Consider the following 27,516-nt stretch of genomic DNA (forward strand, 5'->3'; position numbering starts at 1 on the left):
TACGGAAAAGATAAATTATGATTTAATTTTCAAAATTATCCTTCATTAATGGTATAGAAAAGATAAATTGAAGAATTGAAAAAAAAAGAGTATTAAATAGTTAAAAGTATAATCAGAAAAATAACATTAAATACTCCCTCCGTCCCAAATTATAAGGGAAAAAACTTCCTTTTTTTTTGTCCCAAATTATAAGGGAAAAATTATTTTCAAGAATATTTTTTTCCTTAATCTCATAAAATTAAATGCAAATTACATTTAATTTTTTTTTTCTCTCTCTCTCTCTCTCTCCTTTTCTCAATAAACAACATCCAATAAAAATTATTTTTACATCTTCTCATGCAACTTATTCCAGCAAAACACACAAAAACATATTTCAAATTATCATGCTTTTCTTTTTCTTAATAAATGTGATTTTTGTTTTTTCCTTTTTAATTTGGGATGGAAGGAGTACTTCATTAATAATATAAAGTGACTTATAATTTGATATAATTTTTTTTCTTCTTAAAACAACATATAATTGTAGGGAGAGAGCGATATAGTTGTCTATAAATTGTACCGCAATAAACTGATATAGTTGTCTATTGTAGTCAATCACGGACCCAAGATTATGACGCACGCAAATATGTTGTTATGGCTGGCTAAAGTGGACTCAATATCTAGAACCTTCTTTTCTAGTTCCTTATTACTATAAATATATGCATTCTAAATCTTCATCTATAACGCTAATCAACATGAAATCTTGCAACATGCTTTCATTACAATCATCTAATTCCTCTACTTGTCTATGTTTTAACAGAATCAAATGTGGTTCCAATTTCAATTTACCAAAATTACCAAGAATTTCCTTCTTTGTTCCAAAAACATGTAGTAGAAACATGGTAATTAAGGAAAATACACCAAAAATATTAAAAAATATTATTGAAACCATAAAAATATTACATGATGAAAGTGAAGAAAAAATATACAATTCTACAAATTATAATACTTGTATTAAACTCTATGCAATCTTAGAAGCAATATGTGACAGAATTGAAATGCATAACAACATAAGACAACAACGTGAGAATTGGAACATACTTTTATTAAACTCTATCAACATGATAACATTAACAGCTTCAACTATGTCTTGTATTGCATGTTGTACTGATTCTGATGCACCCCTTTTGAGTTTGAAGCTATCTTCTGCTCTTTTATTCTCTGCCGCGACCGGAATGTTACTTGTCATGAACAAAATCCAACCTTCACAACTTGCGGAAGAACAAAGAAATGCTACAAGGCTCTTTAAAAAGCTTCATACACAAATTCAAAACAAAATTTCACTTGGCTGTAATAATAATAATAATCTTAGTGAAAGTGATGTGAGGGATGCTATTGAGAAAATTTTGGCTATGGACAAAGCTTTTCCACTTCCATTGTTAGGAGGAAAAATGATTGAAAAATTTCCATCTAAATATGAAGCATCTAATTGGTGGCCTAAAAACAAGACTAGAGTCCCCCCTAGAACGGATCGTTCAGGAGAATCCAAGTTCGATTCCTGGTGGAAACAGTTTTTGGCCAGACTTTACTTATCTTACGGTCGAAGTCTGGATTACTGGGGGCCTGTTCCCCTAGGAACCAGAGGGTTAATACCTAAAAAGAAAACTAGAGTTAACAATAAGATGGAAATTAATGAAAGCAATAATGGGTGGAATTTGGAATTGGAAAATGAAATGAAAGAGGTTATTGAAGTGGTGAAGAGAAAAGATATTGAGGATTATGAGAGATTAGGGAATATTGCATTGAAGATTAACAAGCGTTTAGCTATGTTAGGACCTTTGTTAACAGGACTTGGAGCTATAGGGTCATCTTTTGTAGGTGATGAAATGTTGGTAAATTTTGTTCCTGTTTTTGCCGGCGCTTTGGCTACTGTTGTTAATAGTTTTGAGCATGGAGGACAAGTTGGTATGGTTTTTGAAATGTATAGAAACTGTGGTGGATTTTTTGAGCTTTTGGAAGAAACTATTGAAGAGAGGGATTTGAATAGAAGAGAAAATGGAGAGGTGTTTGAAATGAAATTTGCTTTGTCATTGGGAAGAAGTGTAATGGAGATGAGAGAACTTGCTTCAAAATCTGCTTCATGTCGTAGTGAAGGATGTGAGATAGATGAATTTGCGAATAAACTCTTTTGAAATAAAATATTTTGTTTTGATTTCTTGTTTGAATAATTCTTTCAATTATTTTGAAAATGGCTCACCACTTAGCTGTTATCTCATTTTATTTTTCTATATATAGATTCTAGTTCAAACGATGTAATAAAGGTCGGAACCAAGCATACTCAAAAACTTTTATTTTATTACAAATTATGTTCCAACAATTTATCACTCATATCACTACAAGAAAATAAGCATTTTGCGACACTTCCATTGCGACAATTTAAAAAAAACTGTCGCAATGTGATTTTGAAAAGACATTTGCAACGGTTTATACGACAGTTTCTACAACCGTCGCAATGTTTTTGTTTCCATGACCGAAAATTTCATCTTGGCGCCTTGTTAAAATGGAATCCCTCTTTTTCCAAACAAAAAAATTGAAAAATAAAATTGAAAATAGAATCCTCACACTCACACAAAAACACTTCCTATGTTACAAAAAAAACACAAAATACTCCTTCGTTGTCATTGAGCCTGTGTCATCACCGTTTCCTCACCGTCGTTTCCATCACCGTCGTTTCCTTCTCCGACCATAACCCTAACTGTTTTCTTCATCACAGTTTCCTATCACGCCTAATCTACTCATTTTCTTCATCAACCCTAATCCCTAAATCGTTTTCTTCATTCCTTAAATCGCAAAATCGCAAACTGGTTCGTTGCTCTCATTTCAAAACAAGATGATGAATGGGGAATTTCGTTTTCTCTTCAATTTTATTTTTTTGATTCAGAGTCAATTGAAAATTGAAGAAAAGAGGGATCTTTTGTGGTTTTGGTGTTTTTTTTCCTCTTCGTTTTTGAGATGGTAACTGGTTTGAATTGTTCACTGATTAATAATTCGTTGATAGGTATTTAGCATATTGGAGCATTTGGGTTTTGTTGATTTATTGCATTTAGATGGAACTCTTGTGAATCACAATACCAAATATTTTTCAATTGGATGAGTTTATTTGTTATCTGTTTTATTTTGAAGCTGTACTGGTTTTTTTTTTTTTTTGCTTCCAATGTGTTGATGCTTAAGGCCCTGCACCTGGTGTGTGTGGGTGTTAGTACCACTGTTAGTTTTTATTTCCCTTTGATATGTGGAGCCTTTGTAAGGTTGACCACAACCAATATTCCAACTGATGGGTGAGTACATCATGTGTATTTATTGAAAATTAGGCATAGTTGGTGCAATTGTGTTCACTTGTTTTGTAGTAAAATAACTGTCTTGTTTAATATATGGCTTCATTCTTGCTTGAGTACTAGATTTTGGGGGTTGGGGCATTGCTAATAATTACTGAGCATGAGTGCAAGTTCCTAACTATGCTTGATTGTAAACTTTTGATTACTTTATATAGGTGTTGTGCAAAAAGGTTTTAATGCTATTTTCAGAGACTGTAATGGTATTTCCATTTTCTACTTATGTTTTATTGATTGAAATTCTATGGTGATTGAATTTGCTTCATCGCCATTTTCTATAATAAGTACTAAATCCCTAACCGTCGACCTTAATCCCTAAATTGTTTTTTCCTTCATTCCAATCCCTAATCCCTAAATTTCCGGCTAGTGACAAAGCTTCTCTTTCTTTTTCTCATTGAGCATAGTTCATTGTTTTCATCTCAGGTTACTTTGAAAAAACAACTATCAATTGATTGTATCATAGCTTTGCTTTGGATCTGTTTTTGTTGGTTGTGAAGATTAGTAGAATGACATGTTAGGTTGAGAATTGAAATTTATGATTTTGTATGATTTTTATGATGTTTTGTTTTGAGAAATGTTTGTTGGTTTTGTTTTGTGAGGTTTGGATGAGTATATCTGCTTCATACATTTAGCTAGTTTTCTTGTGATCTTAATTTCATCGATCATCTAGTGACATTGGATGGAAAGAGTAAGTTTTTCTATCATTTGTTATTGATATTGATTCTTGTTTTGTTTCGGGAATGGAGATTGATTATTTGATGTGTGTTTGTTTATTAGACACCAGTGTGCGAGGCCGATAATTGTTGATCCGGGGTAGTACATAAACAAGAAGTAAGATGTGTTTTAGGTTACATAGAGGAGAAGTAAACCAGCTGCTTTCAAACTTTTCACAGGTGATGATTCTTTTTCTTGTCTTCTGGGGTTTTTTTGCTTTATATATATGTTGCTCTATGTTTGCATAGTGGTTTTATACTTTTTTCAACATTGCCAGCTTTTTAGTGGTAATTTTGGTTTAGCTTCTATCTTATGGAGCTTTTCATTTGAATTAAGTTTATGGTTCACCACTTGTTGAAAAGTCTTTATTGGTGTTCATGAATAAGTTAAATGAGAGAGCTTTTGAGAAAATTGAGATAAAAACTAATGTCAACTTATACAAGAAGCTATTGTTCAAAAAACTCGGTAGTTTTAGTAAGAAAATTATTTAGTATTGCATTGGTTTTTGCATTGGAATGTTTTGAATAGGTTGAGGCAATTAAAATGACGAGGCTTAAGAAACCTTTTGTGTATTCATTTCACGGTGCCATGAGTGTCATTAGTTGGCAATTAAAGTGTTGAAGTTTAAGTAACCTTTCGTGCATTTATCTCTTGGCTGCATCTGTTCCCTGGTTGCCTGTTTGCTCAATTGTGTACTATTTGTGTGTTCCTATGTATTCCTTGTACTTGGTTCACTATTTTTTATAAAATTTGGCTTATTAAAAAAAAAACACACTTTTTTATCTCTTGCTTAATTTTGTTCTACCTTCAAAGAAGAATTCTGATGTTAGGTGTCTTTAGTGGGTTTTAACATAGTTAATTGGATTTTATTCTATTGACTTTGTATCGTAATTTCATACAACAATGATGAATTTTGATTCTAATAGCACCTAATAAGATTATTCATGAAAATGTCAAAAACTCACATAAGAACTTTGAAACACCAAATGAAAGGTAATATACAAGGGTTGATTTGTTAGTATATGTTTCTTGTTGCTTACATTTTTTCATTTTCCTCCTCTGTCTTTTGAGCTTCTTGTAGAGTCGGCTTTAGAGATTTGTTACAATATTGGAAGTCATGGTGTACATTGAAGCAAAATTGTATGGATGGAACTAGTAGCATATAAAAGGATTTCCAACTTTTTTAGAAAATGTGGTGTTCATTTTTATTCTAGAGTTAATACATTCAGTGGTGGATGCTTTCTTTGTTAACTTAAATTTTGTTCCCGAAAAGTAAATGTTACTAGTAACTAAAACTTAAATATGAGAAACTTGACTAAAATATTGAGTTTCCCTTTCTTAGAGCAGAATCTGATTTAGTGTGCCTCCCTTTTGTTAGTCTGAAATACCGAGTTTCCCCAAGTTTCTTAATAGTTTTTTTTTTTGTTGTCTCTTGTTTGAGGGGTTTGGTCATTCATGCAATTCATTACTTTACTCACACAGATAGAGATTGGATTCAACTAAAGATAGAAGCATTTCTCATTTTGCGCAGCCAATTTCTTAAGTCTGCTGCCAAATTTTAACTCTGCTGCTGATTTTGTAACTCTGCCGCCGTTTTCGTAAGTCATTTCCTCCTTTTGTCTCTTTTCTTTGTTTTCTGTTACTTTTAGTTTGGGGATTAGTAGATAAATTTTAATCAAGTAATAAATGCATCAAGGGACTTACTATAATGGTGTAGGTACTGAACGCATTGTAGGAATTTGGTTGCTTTATATGCTAAATGAAGATAATGTATGAGTGCACTGCTATTGTATTGCTGTCTAGTTTTAAGGCTTGGTTTTTTTTTTTGAACGGCTAGTTTTTAGGCTTGGTATTGCTGACTTTTATTTTTTTTGTTATGAGACACTACTTGTGTCTACAAAACATATTTGCTCTTTGAAAATCCCTGGGGTTGACCATTGATTTGGTTTGAAATTAAGATATTTATAACATTGTAATTTACCGAGTTCTATTTTTGTGAGTTAGAGAGTTTATCCTTTGTTTGCATAAGATATCATATTACTATGGTATTCTTGTTATCGGTTCATTTATTTGATGTGTTTAGAAAAGAGACACCATTATGTATATTTGAAGCTATGAACCATTTATCTTGTGGAATTTATGCCATGAACTAAGTCAATTTGTTCAATACCGTTCATTTTTTTAAGTATCCTAATATATACTTATGTTTTTTCAGGTAATTGAATAAGAAGAATCAAGAAATGATTAAGGATCATGAAGCAACATAACATACTAGGGATTAGTTTTTTTCCTTTTAGAGTTTCAAGTTATTTAATTAAATTTTTTATGTATGGATGTTGTCACTATTGAATTAATTATATGAATGAGATTAAGTTATTTATATACATGTGCATTTTAATTCTCGTAATCTTGTATCGATATTATAACTGTTATTTAATAAGCCATCAAAAGGAATAAAAAAAATTAAAATCATATTTTAAAAAAAATATCCTTGCGACGGTTTTGTAACCGTCGCAATCTCTGCTATTAAATATGTGGGGAAAAATATAGGGACAGTTAGGAACCGTTGCAAGAACAACTGCGACAGTTGTAACGACGGTTTTCAAAACTGTTGCAATGTTCTCTTGCGACACACAAATCAGCAACGGTTAGACAACCGTCGCAGATGTGCAATTGCGACACTAGAAACCGTTGCAAACTGCAATTTTAACTGTCGCAAAGTGTTTATTTTCTTGTAGTGTATGCACGTAAGATCGTTACAGTTATCAATTAACTCGTACACGATCTCATGGTCACACTGATTAAACATTCATTTATGATTGTATTTGACGCACTTCACGGTTAACAAAAACCATTAAGTAATTCAAAAGCTTCGAATTCGTAATAATCATAATTGAATAAAAGAATTATTAAGTTAGATCAAGAAGAAAAAAAAAACTTAAAACAACTTGCTAGCAAATTCATCGACTGTTGTTCCCTCTTCACGAGAATAAGCTGATTTTCTAGCAAGATCTCTTAATTGTGACAAACTTCTTCCTAATTTCAAAGCCAACTTAATTTCAAACAACTCTCCATTCTCTCTTTGTTCTTCATCTTCCTCTAATATATTCTCTTGAATAGAATTTTCCATCATTTGAAAGAATCCACCACAGGTTCTATACATCTCAGCAACCATACCAACTTGTCCACCATGCTCAAATGAATTCACTGCTGTTGCCAATGCTCCTGCGACAACAGGTACTATAGATGTCCATGAACCTTGACCGACAAAAGTGGACCCCACTGCTGCAATTCCAGTTAGTAAAGGCCCTGCAATTGCCAATGTCTTATTAATCTTCAACACCAAGTTTCCTAATCTCTCATAATCTTCCATGTCTTTTCTCTTCATAACTTCTAATACATCTTTTATTTCAGTTTCTAACCCTTCATTCCATCCATTTTTCCTCCACCCCTTTTGTTTTGTTTCATTAATTTGAGAAATCATGTTGCTTCTAGTTGACTTTTTTGTAGGCAACCAATTAGCAGGTTCATATTTTTGAGGGAATTTTTCAATCATAACCCCTAACAAAGGAAGTGGATAAGCTTTATCAAGTGCTAAAACATTTGCAATTGCATCCTTTACATATTCCTTTGTGGGATTCCCTATTGCTATCGTGGTTTCGATGTTGGACTTGAGCGATTTAAATAACCTCGTTGCGTTTCTTTGTTCCTCAGCAAGTTGTGAAGGTTGAATTTTATTCATGATAATTAGCATACCTGTTGAGGCTGAGAATAAAAGTGCTGAAGATAATTTAAGTGCCAAAAGTGGCTCGCCGGAGCCACTTATGGCTGCAATACCTGCCATGGCGGATGCTGTAAGAGTGATCATGTTGATCGAGTTTAACAAAAGGGTGTTCCAATTATCGCGTTGTTCACCAATGTTTTGATGCATTTCTATTCTATCGGATACCGATTCTAGAATTGCATAGAGTTGAGTAATGGTTTTTGTTTTTGATGATGAAGGAGAACTTTTAGGTGAATAATACTCATTTTCTTGGATCTTAACTGGAATTGTGTGTGTGAATTGGCCATTTAATTCCTCAAATAGCTTTCTACTTGGTCTTACTTTAGGAGCTATATATAGAGATTTAGGAAGTTTTGGCACATGGAAAGAGGATTTGATTGGATTTGAAGAAGATGATGAACAAAGAGTTCTAGAAAGAACAGATGAAACTTGTATGGAAGCCATATATGATATATGTGATCTTTGATAAGTTAGATAGATAGATCTTTGTTTGTGTGTGGTGAATCTGTGTTTGTGTTAATGTTATTGTGTAGTTGAAGATTTGTTTGATGATTGAATGAGAGTGTGTGAGTTGTAATATATAGTAGATGATGTGTGAACAACGAGAATGAGTCAGATAATGAAAATGTTGACTGGCTGGTACTAGTTGACTTTTTTTGGTTGTTCATTAAATTCAACTCTAACTGTTTGTTCAAACATTTTCATCTTGTACTCGGTCTTATGTATGGATACGCTGTTCTACGTTACGACGTAGTTTTGTGTATTTCGAGATCAAAGGCCTCTCCTTACTCGTGGTTAGTATTTTTTATTTTTTATTTGACAATGTGTGGTTTATTACTGCTTAGTATTTTTTTATTTATAAAACTATACTATATGTGCTTGTTTACCATGGTTTATTATTATTATGTCAAAAATTAATAGTTATATGATTTACCACATTACGTTTTGTCCTTATTATTGTCCTTATTATAACAGACTTTTGGAGATAATTTTAGTCCTATAATATATAAGAAAATATCACAACTTTTAAGACGTGTTTATTGTTTAAAAGACTTTTATATCCAAATTTAAAATAATTATCTTTTTATTATTTGTTAGCGTATTTAAGACTTTTATATAAGATAATTTTTTTTTCACCCTCTAGTTCCTACGGGAAAGGGGTCCTAGTAGTTCAGAGTTCGGGGCGAGTTCTATAAGAGTATATTTGTAAATATATAAATTAAAAAATGATTAATAATTGTGGTGGTTCTGACTTGTATACTAAAAATAACTTTAATATTATTATTTTGTAATCGCTATGTAATTAATTTAAATTGAATATTTTATTGGCGAACACTCTCATTCTATAATTTTGTTGAGTATGTTCAAAGAACTGGTTTTTACGAGGTATGCGTTATTTTAAAAATACAATTACTTTTTTTCAGAAGATTAAATGAAACTAAATATTTATTTTATCAAGTTGTTTCGTGATTCATAAACCTTAATTTTGGAGGAGTGGAAAATTTTAAGTTTGAACTTATGTCTCTGTGCATCGTGTTTCTGTAACTACCAACCGAGATGTAATTAAAAAACTCTCTTATAAATGTGAAAGTAGTTATTTTTATTTATATATGAAACCGGAAAAAAAAAATAGTAACTTCATCTTCTGCACTATAATTTTCTCCACAATTGTGCAATGGAGTATGCATGCATGCATTAAATAACAATAGGCAAGACCCAATCAAGAAAATTAAAAGAATTACAGATCAGTAAGAGGCATATGTATAAGTCAGATAATTAACTACAAAGAATGAAAGAATAAACCATATAAAGAATTAATTAAATGATGTTAATATGTCTTAGAATATCTTGCTAGCAAATTCATCTATGTCAACACCTTCCATGCGATAAGAACCTGATTTTGATGCAAGTTCCCTCAACTCTGATACACTTCTTCCCAGTGACAAAGCCAACTTCATTTCAAACAACTCTCCATTTTCTCTTCTCTCTAAATCTTTCTCTTCCAAACTTGATTCAATTGAACTTTCTAACAACTTGAAGAACCCACCAGAAGTTCTGTACATTTCAAAAACCATCCCAACTTGTCCACCATGCTCAAAAGTATTAACCGTGGCAGCCAATGAACCAGCCAAGAGAGGAACAAAAGAAGCCAAAGAACTACCATTACCTATAAATGTAGAACCAACAGCTGCAATTCCTGTGAGTAATGGCCCTGCAATGGCTAAACTCTTGTTTACCTTCAAAGCTATGTTACCAAGTCTTTCATAATCCTCGGAATCTTTTCTCTTCATCACTTCAACAACCTCCCTCATTTCCATTTCTAATTCTTCACTCCATCCATTCATTTTTCCCATTTTGGTCGATGGTTTGTTTTTCTTTTGAAACATATTTGAAGGCCACCAATTAGCAGGTTCAAATTTTGCAGGAAATTTTTCAAGCATTGCTCCTAATAAAGGAAGTGGATAAGCTTTGTCAAGTGCCAAAACTTTTTCCATTGAACTCTTCACATCTTCCTTACTAGGATTTCCTATTGCAATTACGGTCTCGATTTGTTTCTGAAGATGTTTGAACAATCTTGTAGCATTTCTTTGTTCCTCAGTGAGTTGAGAAGGTTGGATTTTGTTCATGATAAGTAACAATCCAGTTGCAGCAGAGAACAAAAGAGCAGAAGATAGTTTCAAAGCCAAAAGTGATGAATCAGAACAAGTAGTTGCAGTAGCAGCAGCAACACCAGACATGGTTGTAGCAGTGAGAGTAATCATGTTGATTGAGTTTAAAAGAAGTGTGTTCCAGTTGTTACGTTGTTCGCCAATGTTTTGATGCATTTCTATTCTGTCGGATACGGCCTCCAAGATTGCATAGAGTTGAACAATGGTTTTAGAATTTGTAGAATGTTGTTGTTCTTGATGGTGTAATATTTGTGAGTTATTGTTTTCTAATAATGGAGTATTGTACTCTTTGAGTATTTTTAATTCTTGATCAACATGTTGTTTTCTGGTTTGGATCTTTGGTAATGATATATTTGAGAGTTTTGGGAGATGAATTGCTGCATTAATTACTCTCTTTGAAGATGATGCTGATGATGATAAAGAACAAGAAAGTATAACTGAACTTTGTAATATTGAAGCCATATGGATTAATGTTATTTGAAGGTGTTTCTTGGTATGATATGTGTTTAATTAATTTGTGTTTATAGGTAGGGAAAGAAATGGTTTGGTTAAGTTTGTATATTTGAATGTTTATATGTATAAGTTGGTATGAATCTTTGTATATATAGTAAAGTACGTACCAAAGTATGGGGTAGGGGTCAAAAGAAATAAGGAAACCCTGATTGACCAGTTTAAGGATTGACATAGTCTCTATTCAAAATTCTCAGCCTTTGTTTGGGTCTCAACATGCGACGTAGTAAAATTAAAACCACAAAGTTGCATAACAAAACTATGTAGTAGTAGTAGGTAGTAATTAGCCGAACTGGATTTCCTGCCGTAAACTACAGTATGTAGTAATTGATTAGAGTCGTCCGATTTCAAATCGACGGCTGATATTGCATTCAAGTGTAAAACTGAATCTTTAAATCGGAACCGTCTGATTTAATATTAATGGCTGAGATTTAATACTACGTGTAATATTACAGCGAATCATGATCCGTGATTAGCTTACAACAAAGGCTATGAATATTGTGTCATAGCTCTCTAGCAAGGAACTTGATATGCAATAGAACTGAATTCGAATTTGGAATTTTCTATTTGTCTATATTTAAGATGTATATATATATGTGTGAGTTTAGTCATTAAACTATTTAACTTTGAATAAAATAAAAAGCTAGCTACCATCATAGGAACTTTGAATGTTTTATTCATATGTAATGAATGTAATTCTTGTGGTGTGAACTGTTATTCTATTTATGCAGCAACTTTTTACTTTGTCAATATATATAGTTTAGAAATGTCTTTGATTTTGAAGTACTTTTTTTGGGTTTGTCCATACTAATTAAGTCTTAAAATGTTCCACATAATATTTTAACAAATTTGGATTTTCAATTTATCATTATAAATTATAATATCTCCTCTGTGAACATAATTTCCTTAATCTATTATCAAAATAAGATTTGAATAAAGGGGGAAACTAGTTTGTATATTTATTTATTGGGTGATAAACCCTTATTTATTTAAGAGGACTGAATAATAAATAAATGTTTTCGATGAAAACAAGCATGTCAACATAAAAAAGTCCAAAGAGGATAACAACCTAAATTTTAGACCAACTACTATCAAATTAAGATTTGGTGTTGAATTAATATATAGAAAAGAAAAGTAATAAAGGGAATTGAGTTGTGACCATGGAATATTTGTGAAGCAGCTGGACATAGAGAATTACAGATTTGTTTTCATCCACAACTTTATTTATTAACTCAATCAACAAATTATTATTTGTTGTCATTTCTATAACTTAAAACTAATTTAGCAATTTACTCGTATTACATGTTTATAGCGCCACTAACATATAAATGGAGGCACATTCATAGGAGGAGATGCAGGTGTGGATAGAACATCACGATGGAGGGAAAATCAAGTCAAACGTGGGGTGCCATGTACTCCCAATGTTGGTTTTCAAATGTTAGTTATTGAGTCTCACAATGACTATAAATGGGGAGAATTTTGAATATATAAGAGATGTGACATATATACCTAGGCAAATTCTATGGTACATATGTTAATTTCTAATGTACCGGTACATTAGATAATTAAATTAATAGATAAATGATTATTTTTTAAAGTAAATCATTTTTCTTATCATTAAAATAATTATAGTAACTACATATTATTCATCAAAACCGTAAAAAATATAAAATTCGATATTTTTTGGATTTTTATTCATCATAATAGTCAATATTGAATTTTAAAAAAAAAAATAGAAAAATTAGTATAATACTTATAAACTATAAAATTGTGTTTTTTCTTGTGATATTATTATTTCTAAAATACAATAATCGACTAATAATTTTTTAATGCATAAAAATAATCGCTAATTTAACAATTTACTGACGTGATGTACCGGTACATTCAAATTATTCGAATGTACCGTAGAAGCTCCCATATACCTAATATGCTTTAAAGTTTTGGGCTGAGATGTGGTGTCTTTCTCTATTATGGTACTGGAGAATTGACCTGTTGTTACTCTCGGTGCTCCCCCGGACTCCCCCAACAAGTGCTATCAGAGCCATAGACTCATGGTTCGCAGCTTGGTGGGGTAGCGGGAGTGAGATGTTGGTAGTGCATCAATTATAGGATGTGATAACTCACACTTGAGAGAGATAAAATGTTAGATATATATGAGACATAACCCATATACATAATCAGAGGAGGCTCGCATGCATGTGCGAGGTGTGCGACGGCATAGGGCCTCAAAATTTTGAGGGCCTCAACTCAAAATTTTGAGGTCCTGTAATATTAGTTATATATTATTTATACCTACAAAATATCAGATGTATATTAATTGATTAAATTTTAGGCCCTAAAGTAATAGTTATATATTGTTAATGTTCATAAAATATCATATAAGTATCAATAGATTAGTTATCTATACTCGTAAATATAGTTCTAGTCCATTTTAATCTTTGCATAAAATTTAATCTTAGATTATGATGTTCCTTTTTGACGTTATATTCAAAGATAATTATTTTGTATTTCTTGTTTCATTTAATTTAATGAAAGGTTTAATATTAATAATTTATATGTTTACAAGAATGTTTTTTTTTTATATTATATGCAATTTAAATCGATAATTTTTTTAATTTTTTTTTATTAAGGGGTCACTTTTATATTTTGCACAGAGCCTCCTAAAACTCGGAGACGCCCCTGTACATAATGCCTTAAGGTTTTAGATGGAGATGTGGTGTATCTTTCTCTTGTATCTTGGAGCATTGGTCCGTTGATACTCTCGAAGCTCTTCCGGACTCCCCAGCACCCAACAACGGGGAAGAATCACGCAATACTTGGCTAGTAGGAGTATTGTTTTGGGTATAAAAACCAAACTTGTACATTTCATTTGACAAACAATCAAACAAACTATTTATGCAATTTACCTTTCTACTTTACTATTTATTTATTTATGTATTTCTTAGTTCAGTAGCTCACAAAAATACCTAACTAATTTCGTACTTAACACTCTTCGGAAAAGTTGAGGAATCCACAACTGGGGGAAAAAGTTACTTCCTCAGTGTAATCGTTTGAAGCGCAAAGAAAATCACAGTTGAGAGCTATTAATCGATACTTTGGCTAACTTTCAAGTTCAACAAGTCTAAAAAATCAAACAAAATTGGAAAAATAACATGTGTATAAATTATCAAGAAGTCTCTTTACTCATTTATATGAAGTTAGAAATTATATATGCAGAATCAAATCTCTGTTGTCTAAATTTACATTTGCTTTCTATGTCAGAGGACTAACAATAACAATATATGTGCATGAAAGAATCAAAGAATATGTGATCTATAAATTAAAGAACAAAAAATTGTATTGGTCTTTATCAATTATCTCAGAAGAGCTTGCTGGCAAATTCATCTATCTCAACTCCTTCCATTCTATAGGAAGCTGATTTTGATGCAAGTTCCCTTAGCGATGATACACTTCTTCCCAACTGCAAAGCCATCTTCATTTCAAATAGCTCTCCATTTTCTCTTTTCTCAAAATCTTTCTCTCCTAAAGTTGATTCAATTGAGGTTTCTAACAAGTTGAAAAAGCCACCAGAAGCTCTATACATTTCAAAAACCATTCCAACTTGTCCACCATGCTCAAAAGTATTAACAGCGGCCGCCATTGAACCAGCCAAGAGAGGTACAAAAGAAGCCAAAGAACTACCATTACCTATAAATGTAGAACCAATAGCTGCAATTCCAGTGAGTAATGGCCCTGCAATTGCCAAACTCTTGTTCACCTTCAAAGCTATGTTTCCAAGTCTTTCGTAATCCTCGGAATCTTTTCTCTTAATCACTTCAACAACTTCCCTCATTTCCATTTCTAAATCTTGACTCCATCCATTACTCATTTTCCCCATTTTCTTGCTTTGTGTTTTTCCTTTTTTCGACGTAGGCCACCAATTCGCAGGCTCAAATTTTGCAGGGTATTTTTCAAGCATTACTCCTAACAAAGGAAGTGGATAAGCTTTATCAAGTGCCAAAACTTTCTCAATTGATTCCTTCACATCTTCCTCACTAGTATTTCCAAGAGCAATTTTTGTTTGAATTTGACTTTTGTTGGGATTGATTGCAATGTAAGTCCCACATTGCTAATGAAGAAAAAAAAAGGTCAAAGAAATTATATTGAAGAAGTCCCACATTGCTTAGAATGGTGAAGCAAGGAGGAAATCAAAGCTATATAATGGACCTAAGTTCTTTGTTTATAATTGCACCAGTCAGTAGCACTTTAAGCTTATATCTGATTTTTTGGTTTTTCTCTTGTACTCTTGTATTAGAGGGTTGAGAGATGTAGTTAGGTATTTGCTTTGGAAAGTGTAGGTGTATTGGGGGCCAAGGGAAGGTTGAGGGTAGTCTATGTGTTGTAACAATTTTCACATAGTGTTTATTCTCTGGTTGTCGGTTTTGACAACGGCCGTGGTTTTTTCTCCGGTTTTGGAGTTTCCACGTTATATTCTTGTGTTGTTGATTGCGTTCTTTTATTTTCTCTATGCCGGTTTTTCCCAACAACTGGTATCAGAGCTCTTGGTTTGATTCAGGAGGGAGGGAGTTCCGCTGTGAAGTTTAGGCTAGAGAAAATTGATGTTTGGCTTATGGAAAATCAAGTCAAGGATGTGGTGATGCAATCTGGGTTACACAAGGTCAGCCTGGAGAGGCGGTGGTAATAATACTCAACATCAGCCTGGAGAAGCGGTGGTAATAATACTCAACATCAGTCTGGAGAGGCGGTGATAACAATACTCGGGTTACGTCTGAAACAACAACTTATTATGAGGATGCGAAGGTGCTAGTGGAAGTTGAGAATTGGTGGAGTGTTGAGTCATGGACTTTGGAAGCTCCTATCACATGTGTTTGAAGAAGAAATACTTTTGAATCCCTAGAGCTAGTTGAAGGTGGAGTTGTTCATCTTGGTGACGGAAAGCTTGTAAGGTTCAAGGTATGAGTGAGTTTCTTTTAACATAATGCGAGGTATTTTCTTGAACTTTGATGCATAGATAGTAGGTAGATACTTGTTAGATAGTTCTACTATTATTGGTTATGCATCTGTTACTAGTGGTGATTCTCATGTTTTGGTTAAGTTGTGGATCTTCGGGTGGGTACTTGTTAGTGACATGAGTTTAGTTGGACTAGTGAAACAAGGTTTACTAGGTGATGTATGATGAATAATTTAGCAAGTGTACTAAATAGCCGTCAAGTAGTATAATAAAATCGTTCTTTCCGCAGGGATTGTTGTAAATCAATTGTAATTTGAAGACATACTCATGTAAATTGACATAAATTGTAAAAAGGGGGTTCTTGTTTGGTTTCAAGTTCAAACTTTTAAACTTTGGAATTGCTTTGGTGTTTAGATTGATGTAAGAAAAGCGATTGGTCCTTTTTGGGTCATCTAATTACTATTTCTCTTGGTAACGCCATGTATGATAACGAATTATTCAAATTAGTTTCACGATTAGATTAAATCTCAAGTGATTATGCCCAATGTCTTGGTAACATAATCCTCTCCCTTGATCATCGATTCCTAATGTCTTAGGTAATCTATGATCAATTGAGGAATATAAACTTTAATCCGTTAATCTCAATTAACAATCCGAAATGTCTTAAGTGAAAGCTAATTGATCAATTATTCCTAGATCGATGAGTTATCCCTATTGTCATAGTAAAACAAATCATTGAAATCATCATATAAGTCGCGAATTCATACAAAGCATTAAGCACAAGGAATAATCAAAGAAACTAACTTCGTAACTCATTGATCATATCAAATGATAATCACATGGTTCAAGATAAATTGAAATTAGAATTCCCTAAGGACCAATCATGGAAATTTAGCTCGACATAATTGTGACAATAAGCAACATAGAGAATAAAATAAAACCAGATAACATATGATGCTCCTCCTGCTTGTTGCGCTATTGCCGTTCTCCAATTCTGTTGCGTGATGCCCTGCTCCTCCTGGGCGTGATTCTTCTTTCTTTTCCTCTGTACGTGATGTTCATCCCCCTCTTCTCATTGTGGTGTTGCCTTTAATATATGTTCAACCAATGAAACCTAAACACCTCACTTTTTGGATCCGGGTCAACAATTCTTAAAGCCCATCATTCCTTTTAATTTGTCCATGATATTAAAATAGTGTACTCCACTTTGGTCAAACACAATATGTCAATAGCTTCAACAAATAAAAACTACATAAAATACCATATTATTCGATAAAATGCTTAATTGACTCGGTAAATCAAAAATCACAATTTATTTAAAATGACTCTAAATTAAACACTAAATTAATAAAATGATATTAAAACTTCATTAAAAAGACTAAAAATAGAGACTGATATGAGGATTCATCACAACCCCAAACTTAATCTGTTGCTTGTCCTCAAGGAACAATACTTTCAAAATAGTACAACTCGACGTCAAACACCAAACCAAACATTCATGTTAATCTATCTCCATAATCAATAAGAACAAAACATGTCATTTTACAAAAATTATCATGCTCAAGGTCACTTTCATCTACTAACAACCAATCGGAAATTCAAAACAATTCATCCAACATTCATCGATCAAGCTCAATTCTATTTTCACACAATCTCACCAAAATTCTCTCAAGTGTTTAGGGACATACACTCAATCAACACAATCTACACCTTTCTACCATAGGCTTGCAAGGACTCTAAAAATCGATCGACATACGATGAATATGCACCTTTCGAGGACTTTTCGGGTTATAGCGTGGCTTAGGTTTATTGAAGGGTGGATATTTTTGGGAAACTAGGTAGAAAAACTTGAAGCTTATAAGATCACCTATTTCAAACAAAAATGGACAAATCAATTGATCCCCAAAATCATCACATTCATACTAGAGAACTTAATTATCACAATTTTTTTTTTCTTTTCCTCATGCAGATGAACACAATGTGTGAACTCATTCCAGGCTCACTTTTTTTTTTTTTCACAAAGAAGTCCCTCGACAATTTTTTTTTTTATTAATTTTTTTTTTCAAACATGGTGTTATGCATTTTGCATTCTCTTTATTTATTTATTTTTCATTTCTTTCACCATTTCCTTTCTTTTCACGAGGGACATTCTCTTCATATTTTTTCACAAACTTTTTCAAAATATTTTTCTTTTAGTTCTCTAGCACCCCACCCCAAACTTAATAGGTTGCAAATCCCAAGAGCAACCTCAAACTTAATGATGAGCATTGTGCTCAAATCACAAGTTAGGTGATCAACTTCAAGAAAATCATCTTCTTTTTTTTTTGTAAAAAATATGTGGTTTTCAAAAAGAAGTAAGATCAAAACATTTTTCTTTCAATAAGGCTCAAAGGGGCTAGCAAGGGATTATAATATTCAAGGGTAGGCTACAAAGGCTCAAGCTCACAAAAACGTGCCTCGGTGCATTATTCATCGTAATCAATCAATCAAGAGAATTCAAGCAAGTTCTAGAGAATAGGAGAGACGTGGAACTCACAAAGTCAAGAAAGAAATTCAAGTGTTTAGGCTCAAGACCTCACAGTTAGGATAACAGAGAAGAATTAGAGCCATTAGGAATCATGCAAAACAAACAGAAATCATTTCCTCAAAAATCATCAGCAAACTAATATAACCAAAGAGCAATCAATAATGTAAGTTGACAGTTACTACTTAGATGGAGAACAAACTAACAAGCACATTCTAGTTAAATGCTCAAAATCAAGTCACACATAAAATATTAACTCAAACAGATAAGGATAGAGTAGTGACAAATTCATTCAACCGTGCTTTTTATTACTTAATAAAATGCAAAAATTAAAAGAAGATTAAAGACCGAGTTACCTATCATGGGTTGCCTCCCAAGAAGCGCTTCTTTAACGTCATTAGCTTGACGCCTCAACCTTTGTTAGGGTGGCATATATGTCAAAAAGAACACGTCATCCTTCTTTTTCCGCTTGTTGGTTAAGAATTCCATGAACTTAGCATAGAGAAGCAAATGTTCCCATCTTCCAACAACTAAGCTTTTGGAACAAACACTCTCCCACCTTGGAGAAGAATGAGATTTCTTTTGCAAGAGATTTTTCTCTTTAGACTCTATTGGTTGAGACTCAAACTTTACATAGAGATCAACATGATTTACTCTTCTCATGTCATTCTTGTTTTTCAATTTTTCTTCTTCTCCAATAGCATGATGTTTCATCTCCATCTCAACCAACTTCTCACACTCATTTGCCTTTTCAACAAGATTACCACATTCAACTTCAAATCCATCAAATGAACCTTGATTTGACCTCAAAAATTCATCCAAAATCTTTTTGAGTTGAAAGTTGTAATCAATGTTGATCAGTTCGCGCTCTTTTTCCTTCAAACAATACTCCTCACAATAGTCATTGTGATGATTCGCTCCACCAAAATCACTTCTCGCCTTCAATCTCGAAATATGTGCATCCAATCTCTCTTGTGCATAAGATAGTAAACATAGTTGATAACAAATGATATTTATTTCTTTGCAATCAACCAATCTATTATCAATCCATTTCATTGCTACAAAACTTAGAGAAAATTTTCAGCAGCAAAGAAAACTAAAGTAGACATAAAGAGAAAATTTATATATACAAGAATAAAAAGAAAATAATAGAAAGGAAAAAAAAAAATTAAAAAAAAAAATCCTAAGTAAAATAAATTGCCTTGTCAAAATCACTCAACAATCCCCGGCAACGGCGCCAAAAACTTGATGAATAATTTAGCAAGTGTACTAAATAGCCGTCAAGTAGTATAATAAAATCGTTCTTTCCGCAGGGATTGTTGTAAATCAATTGTAATTTGAAGACATACTCATGTAAATTGACATAAATTGTAAAAAGGGGGTTCTTGTTTGGTTTCAAGTTCAAACTTTTAAACTTTGGAATTGCTTTGGTGTTTAGATTGATGTAAGAAAAGCGATTGGTCCTTTTTGGGTCATCTAATTACTATTTCTCTTGGTAACGCCATGTATGATAACGAATTATTCAAATTAGTTTCACGATTAGATTAAATCTCAAGTGATTATGCCCAATGTCTTGGTAACATAATCCTCTCCCTTGATCATCGATTCCTAATGTCTTAGGTAATCTATGATCAATTGAGGAATATAAACTTTAATCCGTTAATCTCAATTAACAATCCGAAATGTCTTAAGTGAAAGCTAATTGATCAATTATTCCTAGATCGATGAGTTATCCCTATTGTCATAGTAAAACAAATCATTGAAATCATCATATAAGTCGCGAATTCATACAAAGCATTAAGCACAAGGAATAATCAAAGAAACTAACTTCGTAACTCATTGATCATATCAAATGATAATCACATGGTTCAAGATAAATTGAAATTAGAATTCCCTAAGGACCAATCATGGAAATTTAGCTCGACATAATTGTGACAATAAGCAACATAGAGAATAAAATAAAACCAGATAACATATGATGCTCCTCCTGCTTGTTGCGCTATTGCCGTTCTCCAATTCTGTTGCGTGATGCCCTGCTCCTCCTGGGCGTGATTCTTCTTTCTTTTCCTCTGTACGTGATGTTCATCCCCCTCTTCTCATTGTGGTGTTGCCTTTAATATATGTTCAACCAATGAAACCTAAACACCTCACTTTTTGGATCCGGGTCAACAATTCTTAAAGCCCATCATTCCTTTTAATTTGTCCATGATATTAAAATAGTGTACTCCACTTTGGTCAAACACAATATGTCAATAGCTTCAACAAATAAAAACTACATAAAATACCATATTATTCGATAAAATGCTTAATTGACTCGGTAAATCAAAAATCACAATTTATTTAAAATGACTCTAAATTAAACACTAAATTAATAAAATGATATTAAAACTTCATTAAAAAGACTAAAAATAGAGACTGATATGAGGATTCATCAATGTAACTAAACTGGAATTGTTGGAGCCTAACAATGGCCTGAGGTGGTTTCACAGATGTTTGAAGTTGTTCAAGTGACACATGGGCATCGGTTGACATGGATGCAAGGTGTGTGATGATAGCGTGCAGGCATTGGTTGGCATTGATGCAAGGTACGCAGTTATCTCGATGGCTGATGAACTTCCAGAGAAAGCCAACATGGAAGTTGCACCATAAATTGTCAGCGAGGTTTCGAGATGAAATTCTTGGGATGACTTGGTTCCAAGTGAAGAAAAATCTTGGGATGATTTAGTTTCAAGTGAAGAAAATTCTTGGGATGGTTTAGTTCCAAGTGGAGTGTACTCTTTATGGTGGAGTATGATAATTTAATTTGTCGGTATAGACAATGAGAATTATGATTGTCGGTGAAGACAATGATTGTCGGTATAGACAATGGAAGCATAAGATAATGATTGTCGGTGTAGACAATGAAGATTGAAGACCATTACAATCAAGGTGGAGATTGTTGGGATTGATTGCAATGTAAGTCCCACATTGCTAATGAAGAAAAAAAAAGGTCAAAGAAATTATATTGAAGAAGTCCCACATTGCTTAGAATGGTGAAGCAAGGAGGAAATCAAAGCTATATAATGGACCTAAGTTCTTTGTTTATAATTGCACCAGTCAGTAGCACTTTAAGCTTATATCTGATTTTTTGGTTTTTCTCTTGTACTCTTGTATTAGAGGGTTGAGAGATGTAGTTAGGTATTTGCTTTGGAAAGTGTAGGTGTATTGGGGGCCAAGGGAAGGTTGAGGGTAGTCTATGTGTTGTAACAATTTTCACATAGTGTTTATTCTCTGGTTGTCGGTTTTGACAACGGCCGTGGTTTTTTCTCCGGTTTTGGAGTTTCCACGTTATATTCTTGTGTTGTTGATTGCGTTCTTTTATTTTCTCTATGCCGGTTTTTCCCAACAACTTTGAATCTGCTTAAACAATCTTGTAGCGTTTCGTTGTTCTTCGGTTAGTTGAGAAGGTTGAATTTTGTTCATGATAAGTAAGATTCCAGTAGCTGCAGAGAATAAAAGAGCAGAAGATAACTTCAAAGCCAAAAGTGATGAATCAGAACAAGATGTAGCAGCAGTAGCAGCAACACCAGACATAGTTGTAGCAGTAAGAGTAATCATGTTGATTGAATTCAAAAGAAGTGTATTCCAATTGTTACGTTGTTCGGCGATGTTGTGATGCATCTCAATTCTGTCTGAAACAGCCTCCAAAACTGCATAGAGTTTAATAATCTCATTTGACTTGTTGTTAATATTGTTGGATCTGTCATTATTATTAATCTGCTGTTCTAATTTGATTGAATTATGATCAATGGAAACATTAAAATCCTGAACGAATTGTTGTCTTGTATTTGGTAATTGAGGAATTGAGAAATTAGGGAGACGTGGAAGTTTAGGAAGATGAATAGCAGCATTAACAGTTCTTAAAGAAGAAGAACATAAATTAGATGCTGAAAATATTTGTGAAGAAACCATGGACTGATTAATTGAATTGAAAGGGTTTGTTTGTGTATTGAATATTGAATATTGTGTGTGTTGATGAGAAGTGGTATGGTGAATTTTGTAGATGAAAATTAATTTATGAAAAATGGAATAAGAGTGGATGCTATATATATAGATAGATAGATAGATAGATAGAAGAATGAAAGAGAAAGGAATGGTTCAAAATGAGAAAATGAGAAGAAAAAGTCATAAAATAAATAACTAACTAACCGTAAGAATAGACTTGGCCTTTCTATTGACTTTATTTGTATTTCTTAATTAATAAATTTGAACAAGCTTACTTGCCTTCTTTGGAAGTAAGTAGTAAAGGCAACCAACTACTTCAGCCCACTTGGATTTCTTTTATGCATCAAAAGTTGAATTTTGTGTAGAGTGATAATTAATAATACATTTTTTCTTTAGTTAAGCTATTGTAGTTGGATTTCTTTTATCATAGTTGGATTTGGGCACTTGTAATGGCTATTGTAACTGAGCTATGTGTTGGGTCATAACGGAATAGTTAGGGATCATTCACATTAAGTTTAAGAACAATTTTTTAAGTGAGTTGAACACTCTACTTGTTGTGAATTCGGATTGAATCATACCAATAAAATAATTGATGTGTGGAGCAAATAACGATTAAGCAATCAAATAATGAGATCGGCAATAAAAATCACAAATCAAAAGATAAAGCGATAAAAGAAAAGAACACAAGAGAATTGTTTACCCAGTTCAGTCAATGTGACCTACTCTGGGGGAGAGAGCAGCTCTCCGATCCACTATCAAACTTGTTCCTTGATTACAATGAAATTCACCACAAGAGTTACAAGATTTAGAGTTTTTCTTAAATCTACCCTAAGCCCGAATTTCTTCCCGTGACCAAGAAATTCAATATGAAAGTGTTTCCCAAGGTGATAGAATGTTTCCCTAACCCTAGAGTCTTCCCAAGATGAAATCTCTCAACCCTAGCCTTTTTGTTAGCCTCTGAAACCCTAAAATCCACTTAAAAAAGTCAGAAAACGCATAACATATATATAGGCCCGCAGACACTACGCCTGGGCGCAGCCTCCCACGCCTGGGCGTGAGCAACCTGAGTTCAGCCCAGTTTTTCACGACTGGGCGCCAACTCCCACGCCTGGGCGTGAGCAGGCAGAGACTACCAAAACATGATTTTTTGATTTTTACATTATTTCAAGGTAATATTCAACAATTCTCCACCTTGCCTTTAAATCAATGGTGATGCCGACTTCTCATCAACCACCGTGCTGCTCTCTCCAACCTCCGTCTACTCTTCAACGAAGTTAATCAAGTCCAAGCAATGCTTGAACTTAGCTCTAGGTAACGATTTGGTGAACATGTCAGCTGGATTCTCCTCCGATGCAATTTTCTCCACCATGATCTCTTTTGTCTCAATCATGTCTCTTACAAAATGCAACCGAATGTCAATGTGCTTTGTCCTTTCATGATACACCTGGTGATTTGCCAAATGAATGGCACTCTGACTGTCACAATGTATCTTCACACATCCTTGACTAATCCCCATTTCTCCAATCATACCCTTCAACCATGTGGCTTCCTTGACCCCTTCAACAAGGGCTATGTATTCTGCTTGAGTTGTTGACAAAGCTACAACAGATTGTTGATTGGCCTTCCACGTTACCGCTGTACCGAACAATGTAAACACAAAACCCGATAAGGATTTTCTAGTGTCTTTGTTACCTGCATAGTCCGCATCCACATATCCCTCCAAAGCATCTCTTCCTGGATCAATTCTTGTGTACTTCAGACCACCCTTCAAAGAACCATTCAAATATCTCAGAACCCACTTCAAAGCTTGCCAATGAACTTGGCCTGGATTTGCCATAAACCGACTTACCACACTAATTGCATATGATAAATCAGGCCTACTACAAACCATGCCATACATGATGCTTCCAACCCCACTTGCATAGGGAGTACTCTCCATCTTCTTTCTCTCATCCTCAGATTGAGGACACTGTTTTATCGACAACTTTGAATGGTGACCAAGTGGCGTATTCACTACCTTAGAATCTGTCATTCTAAACCGCTCCACCACTTTCTTCAAATAATCATGCTGAGATAAGAACAACTCACCTTTACTCCGGTCTCTCAAGATATCCATACCAAGTATCCTCTTCGCATTGCCAAGATCCTTCATCTCAAATTCACCATTTAGTTTCTCCTTGAGCTGTTGAATCTCTTGCTTGTCAGAACTTGCCATAAGAATATCATCTACATAAAGAAGAAGGTAGAGAATGACTTTCTCATTCCTCTTCATCGTGTACACACAACTGTCATAGTTGCTTCTCACAAATCCAGTCTTCAATAAGAAATCATCAAACTGACGATACCACTGCCTTGGACTCTGCTTCAACCCATACAAAGATTTCTTTAACAAACACACTTTTGAATTGTCTTTCACAAAACCTTCAGGTTGTTGCATGTAGATAGTTTCTTCTAACTCTCCATGTAAGAATGCGGTCTTCACATCCATTTGTTCTAACTCAAGATCATACATGTTAACAATTGCCATAAGTACCCTTATAGAACAACGTTTCACCACAGGTGAGAAGATTTCGTTGTAATCAATCCCCTCAACCTGAGTAAAACCCTTTGCTACAAGTCTTGCCTTATACCTTGGTGCTTCGACCCCTGGTATACCTTCTTTTCTTTTGAACACCCACTTGCTACCAACTACCCTTTTATTTTTAGGTAATGGCACAAACTTCCAAGTCTGGTTCATCTCCAATGAAAGCATTTCCTCATTCATTGCCTTCAGCCAGTCTTGACTATCTATGCTTTCTGATGCTTCCCTGAAGTTCTTTGGTTCCGAGTCTTGCACTTCTTCAGCTGCATTCAAAGTATAACAAATAAGGTCAGCATAACCGAGTCTATTAGGTGGACGAATAACTCTCCTCTCCCTATCTCTTGCTAGCTGATAGTCAGGAACAGTTGTTTCATCACTTCCACTTTCATCAGGTACTTGAGTCTCATCCTCCTTTTCCCTCTCATCCGTGGAAGGCTCCACCTCAAACTGAATTCTCTCCACCCCCATTTCTGGTCTTTTCTCAAGGTCTTTGCACTTCATCCCCATTCGGGTCTCATCAAAAGTGACATCCCTGCTTATGATAAACTTTGATCCTCCAGGCTCCATCTTCCACAGCTTGTAACCTTTCACACCTTCAGGGTAACCAATGAAAACACACTTCACAGCTCTAGCATCAAGCTTATCTTGCTTGACATGTGCAAATGCTAAAGCTCCAAAGATTTTCAAGTTAGAGTAGTCTGCCGGCTTGCCACTCCAAACCTCCATAGGTGTCTTTAGATCAATTCCTGTTGATGGACATCTGTTGATCAAATATGCAGCAGTGTTAACTGCCTCTCCCGAGAAACTCTTGGGTAATCCAGCTCCCAACAGCATACATCTCACGCGCTCCAGCAAGGTCCTGTTCATCCTTTCAGCTAGTCCATTCTGCTGCGGTGTGTATGCAACGGTCTTATGCCTCTTTATACCTAGTTTCCTGCAAAACTCATTAAACTGCTCTGAAACAAACTCCAGGCCATTGTCAGTCCTTAAAAGTTTTAGTTTACTTCCTGTTTGATTTTCTATTAAGGTATGCCATTCTTTGAATTTTTCAAAAGTGTCACTTTTATTCTTTATTATGTAAACCCATACCCTCCTAGAGTAATCATCAATTATTGAAAGAAAATATGAACCTCCCCCATGAGTAGACACAGATGCTGGACCCCAAAGATCCGAGTGAACATACTCGAATGGCCTAGTAGACTTATGCACTCCCACCCCAAACTTAACCTTATGTTGTTTTCCTAGAGTACAATTATCACAAAAGTCTAGTTTGTTCAATTTTTCTTTCCCTAGTAAACCTTGTTTAGCTAGTTCAACTAAACCCCTTTCACTAACATGACCTAACCTCAAATGCCATAGTTTAGTTATGTCTGCATTTTCAACACTAGTTACTAATGCATTAGAAATAACAGTTGAACCTTCTAAAATGTAAAGACCATTCATTTTAGACCCCTTAGCAATTACTAATGCACCATTAGAAATTCTCATTACCCCACGTTCAATCCTAGTACAATACCCTAGATTATCAAACATGCTTATGGAAATTAAATTTCTTTTAAGTTCAGGAATATACCTCACATTCTTCAAAAAGAAATCACGATCGTCATACATTTTAAGACGAATAGTACCCATACCTTGAACCTTGCACGCTTTATTGTTACCTAGACGGACGACTCCACCTTCTTTAAGCTCCAAAGTTTCAAAGTACTCCTTTCTTGGACAAATGTGATATGAGCACCCCGAGTCCATGACCCAGCTCTTCTCAGGTTCCCAACTTGTAACTGTCAATCACTACAAGAATTAAGACATTTTACAGCGACTTTTTACTAACAACAATAAATTTGCTGGTAAAAATATATATGTAGCAACAATATTTTTAAGTCGTTGCAATTAGAAAAAAATATTCTCAACAATTTTAATATCGTTGGTAAAAAGAACTTATCCAAATAACAACTTAAAGTCGATGGGAATAACCCAACTTTTCAACAACAACTTAACTTGTCGTTGGGAATTATATATTTTTGGCAACAATAAACCTAGCTGTTGAGAAAAGATAATTTTTTTTTTGTAAATTTTTATGGAGTGAGAGGATAGTGCCATAGTCTAATATATATAAATTTATTTTTTTTAAAAAAATACCATAAATTAATAATAATATTTTAAAATGTGAATTACTTTTTTTAAAAATAATCACAGAAAGAACTTTTATAAAAAAAAATTAAATACTTTGGTACAAAAAATTAATTTATTATTATATATTAAAATATGAATATGATCCATGGGCCTCCTCTAATTTTCCAAAAAAGAAAAGAAAAATAGGAAGAGATTGATGCAATTTCTTTTTAATAAAAAATAAAAAAGATATTATTATATTAGAATCCCACGTTCAAGACATAGTGGATGATCAGCATTCAACATTTTTTTTTTTTAA

General features: G+C 33.7%; 4 protein-coding genes across 6 annotated transcripts; 1 reads left to right on the top strand and 3 right to left on the bottom strand.

Moving 5' to 3' along the window:
• The first annotated feature begins 772 nt into the window (after nucleotides 1-772).
• Nucleotides 773-6,489, top strand: LOC123897330 (probable F-box protein At4g22030). 3 transcript variants are annotated; one of them, XM_045947934.1, is made up of 4 exons: nucleotides 773-4,056; nucleotides 4,146-4,261; nucleotides 5,524-5,680; nucleotides 6,298-6,489. In XM_045947934.1, exon 1 carries the CDS (start codon nucleotides 876-878, stop codon nucleotides 2,166-2,168), a length of 1,293 nt encoding a protein of 430 aa, XP_045803890.1. In that variant the 5' UTR covers nucleotides 773-875; the 3' UTR covers nucleotides 2,169-4,056; nucleotides 4,146-4,261; nucleotides 5,524-5,680; nucleotides 6,298-6,489. The 3 variants fall into 3 exon arrangements, with proteins under 3 accessions (XP_045803890.1, XP_045803889.1, XP_045803888.1); XM_045947933.1 differs by having other exon boundaries at nucleotides 5,614-5,680; XM_045947932.1 differs by having other exon boundaries at nucleotides 4,146-5,680.
• Nucleotides 6,490-6,959: 470 nt separating this feature from the next.
• Nucleotides 6,960-8,481, bottom strand: LOC123897331 (probable F-box protein At4g22030). The gene has a single exon (XM_045947935.1). It carries the CDS (start codon nucleotides 8,308-8,310, stop codon nucleotides 7,021-7,023), a length of 1,290 nt encoding a protein of 429 aa, XP_045803891.1. The 5' UTR covers nucleotides 8,311-8,481; the 3' UTR covers nucleotides 6,960-7,020.
• A 972-nt stretch (nucleotides 8,482-9,453) lies between these two features.
• On the bottom strand, nucleotides 9,454-11,105 carry LOC123898647 (probable F-box protein At4g22030). The gene has a single exon (XM_045949664.1). The coding sequence runs from the start codon at nucleotides 10,995-10,997 to the stop codon at nucleotides 9,705-9,707; it is 1,293 nt and encodes a 430-aa protein (XP_045805620.1). The 5' UTR covers nucleotides 10,998-11,105; the 3' UTR covers nucleotides 9,454-9,704.
• A 3,099-nt stretch (nucleotides 11,106-14,204) lies between these two features.
• LOC123898823 (probable F-box protein At4g22030) lies at nucleotides 14,205-22,572 on the bottom strand. The gene is made up of 2 exons (XM_045949837.1): nucleotides 21,909-22,572; nucleotides 14,205-15,115 (listed from the first exon to the last, which is right to left on the bottom strand). The coding sequence occupies exons 1-2, from the start codon at nucleotides 22,469-22,471 to the stop codon at nucleotides 14,404-14,406; spliced, it is 1,275 nt and encodes a 424-aa protein (XP_045805793.1). The 5' UTR covers nucleotides 22,472-22,572; the 3' UTR covers nucleotides 14,205-14,403.
• Nucleotides 22,573-27,516: the final 4,944 nt, after the last annotated feature.

The sequence above is a fragment of the Trifolium pratense genome, linkage group LG7, assembly GCF_020283565.1.
Source record: "Trifolium pratense cultivar HEN17-A07 linkage group LG7, ARS_RC_1.1, whole genome shotgun sequence".
Lineage (NCBI taxonomy): Eukaryota > Viridiplantae > Streptophyta > Magnoliopsida > Fabales > Fabaceae > Trifolium > Trifolium pratense.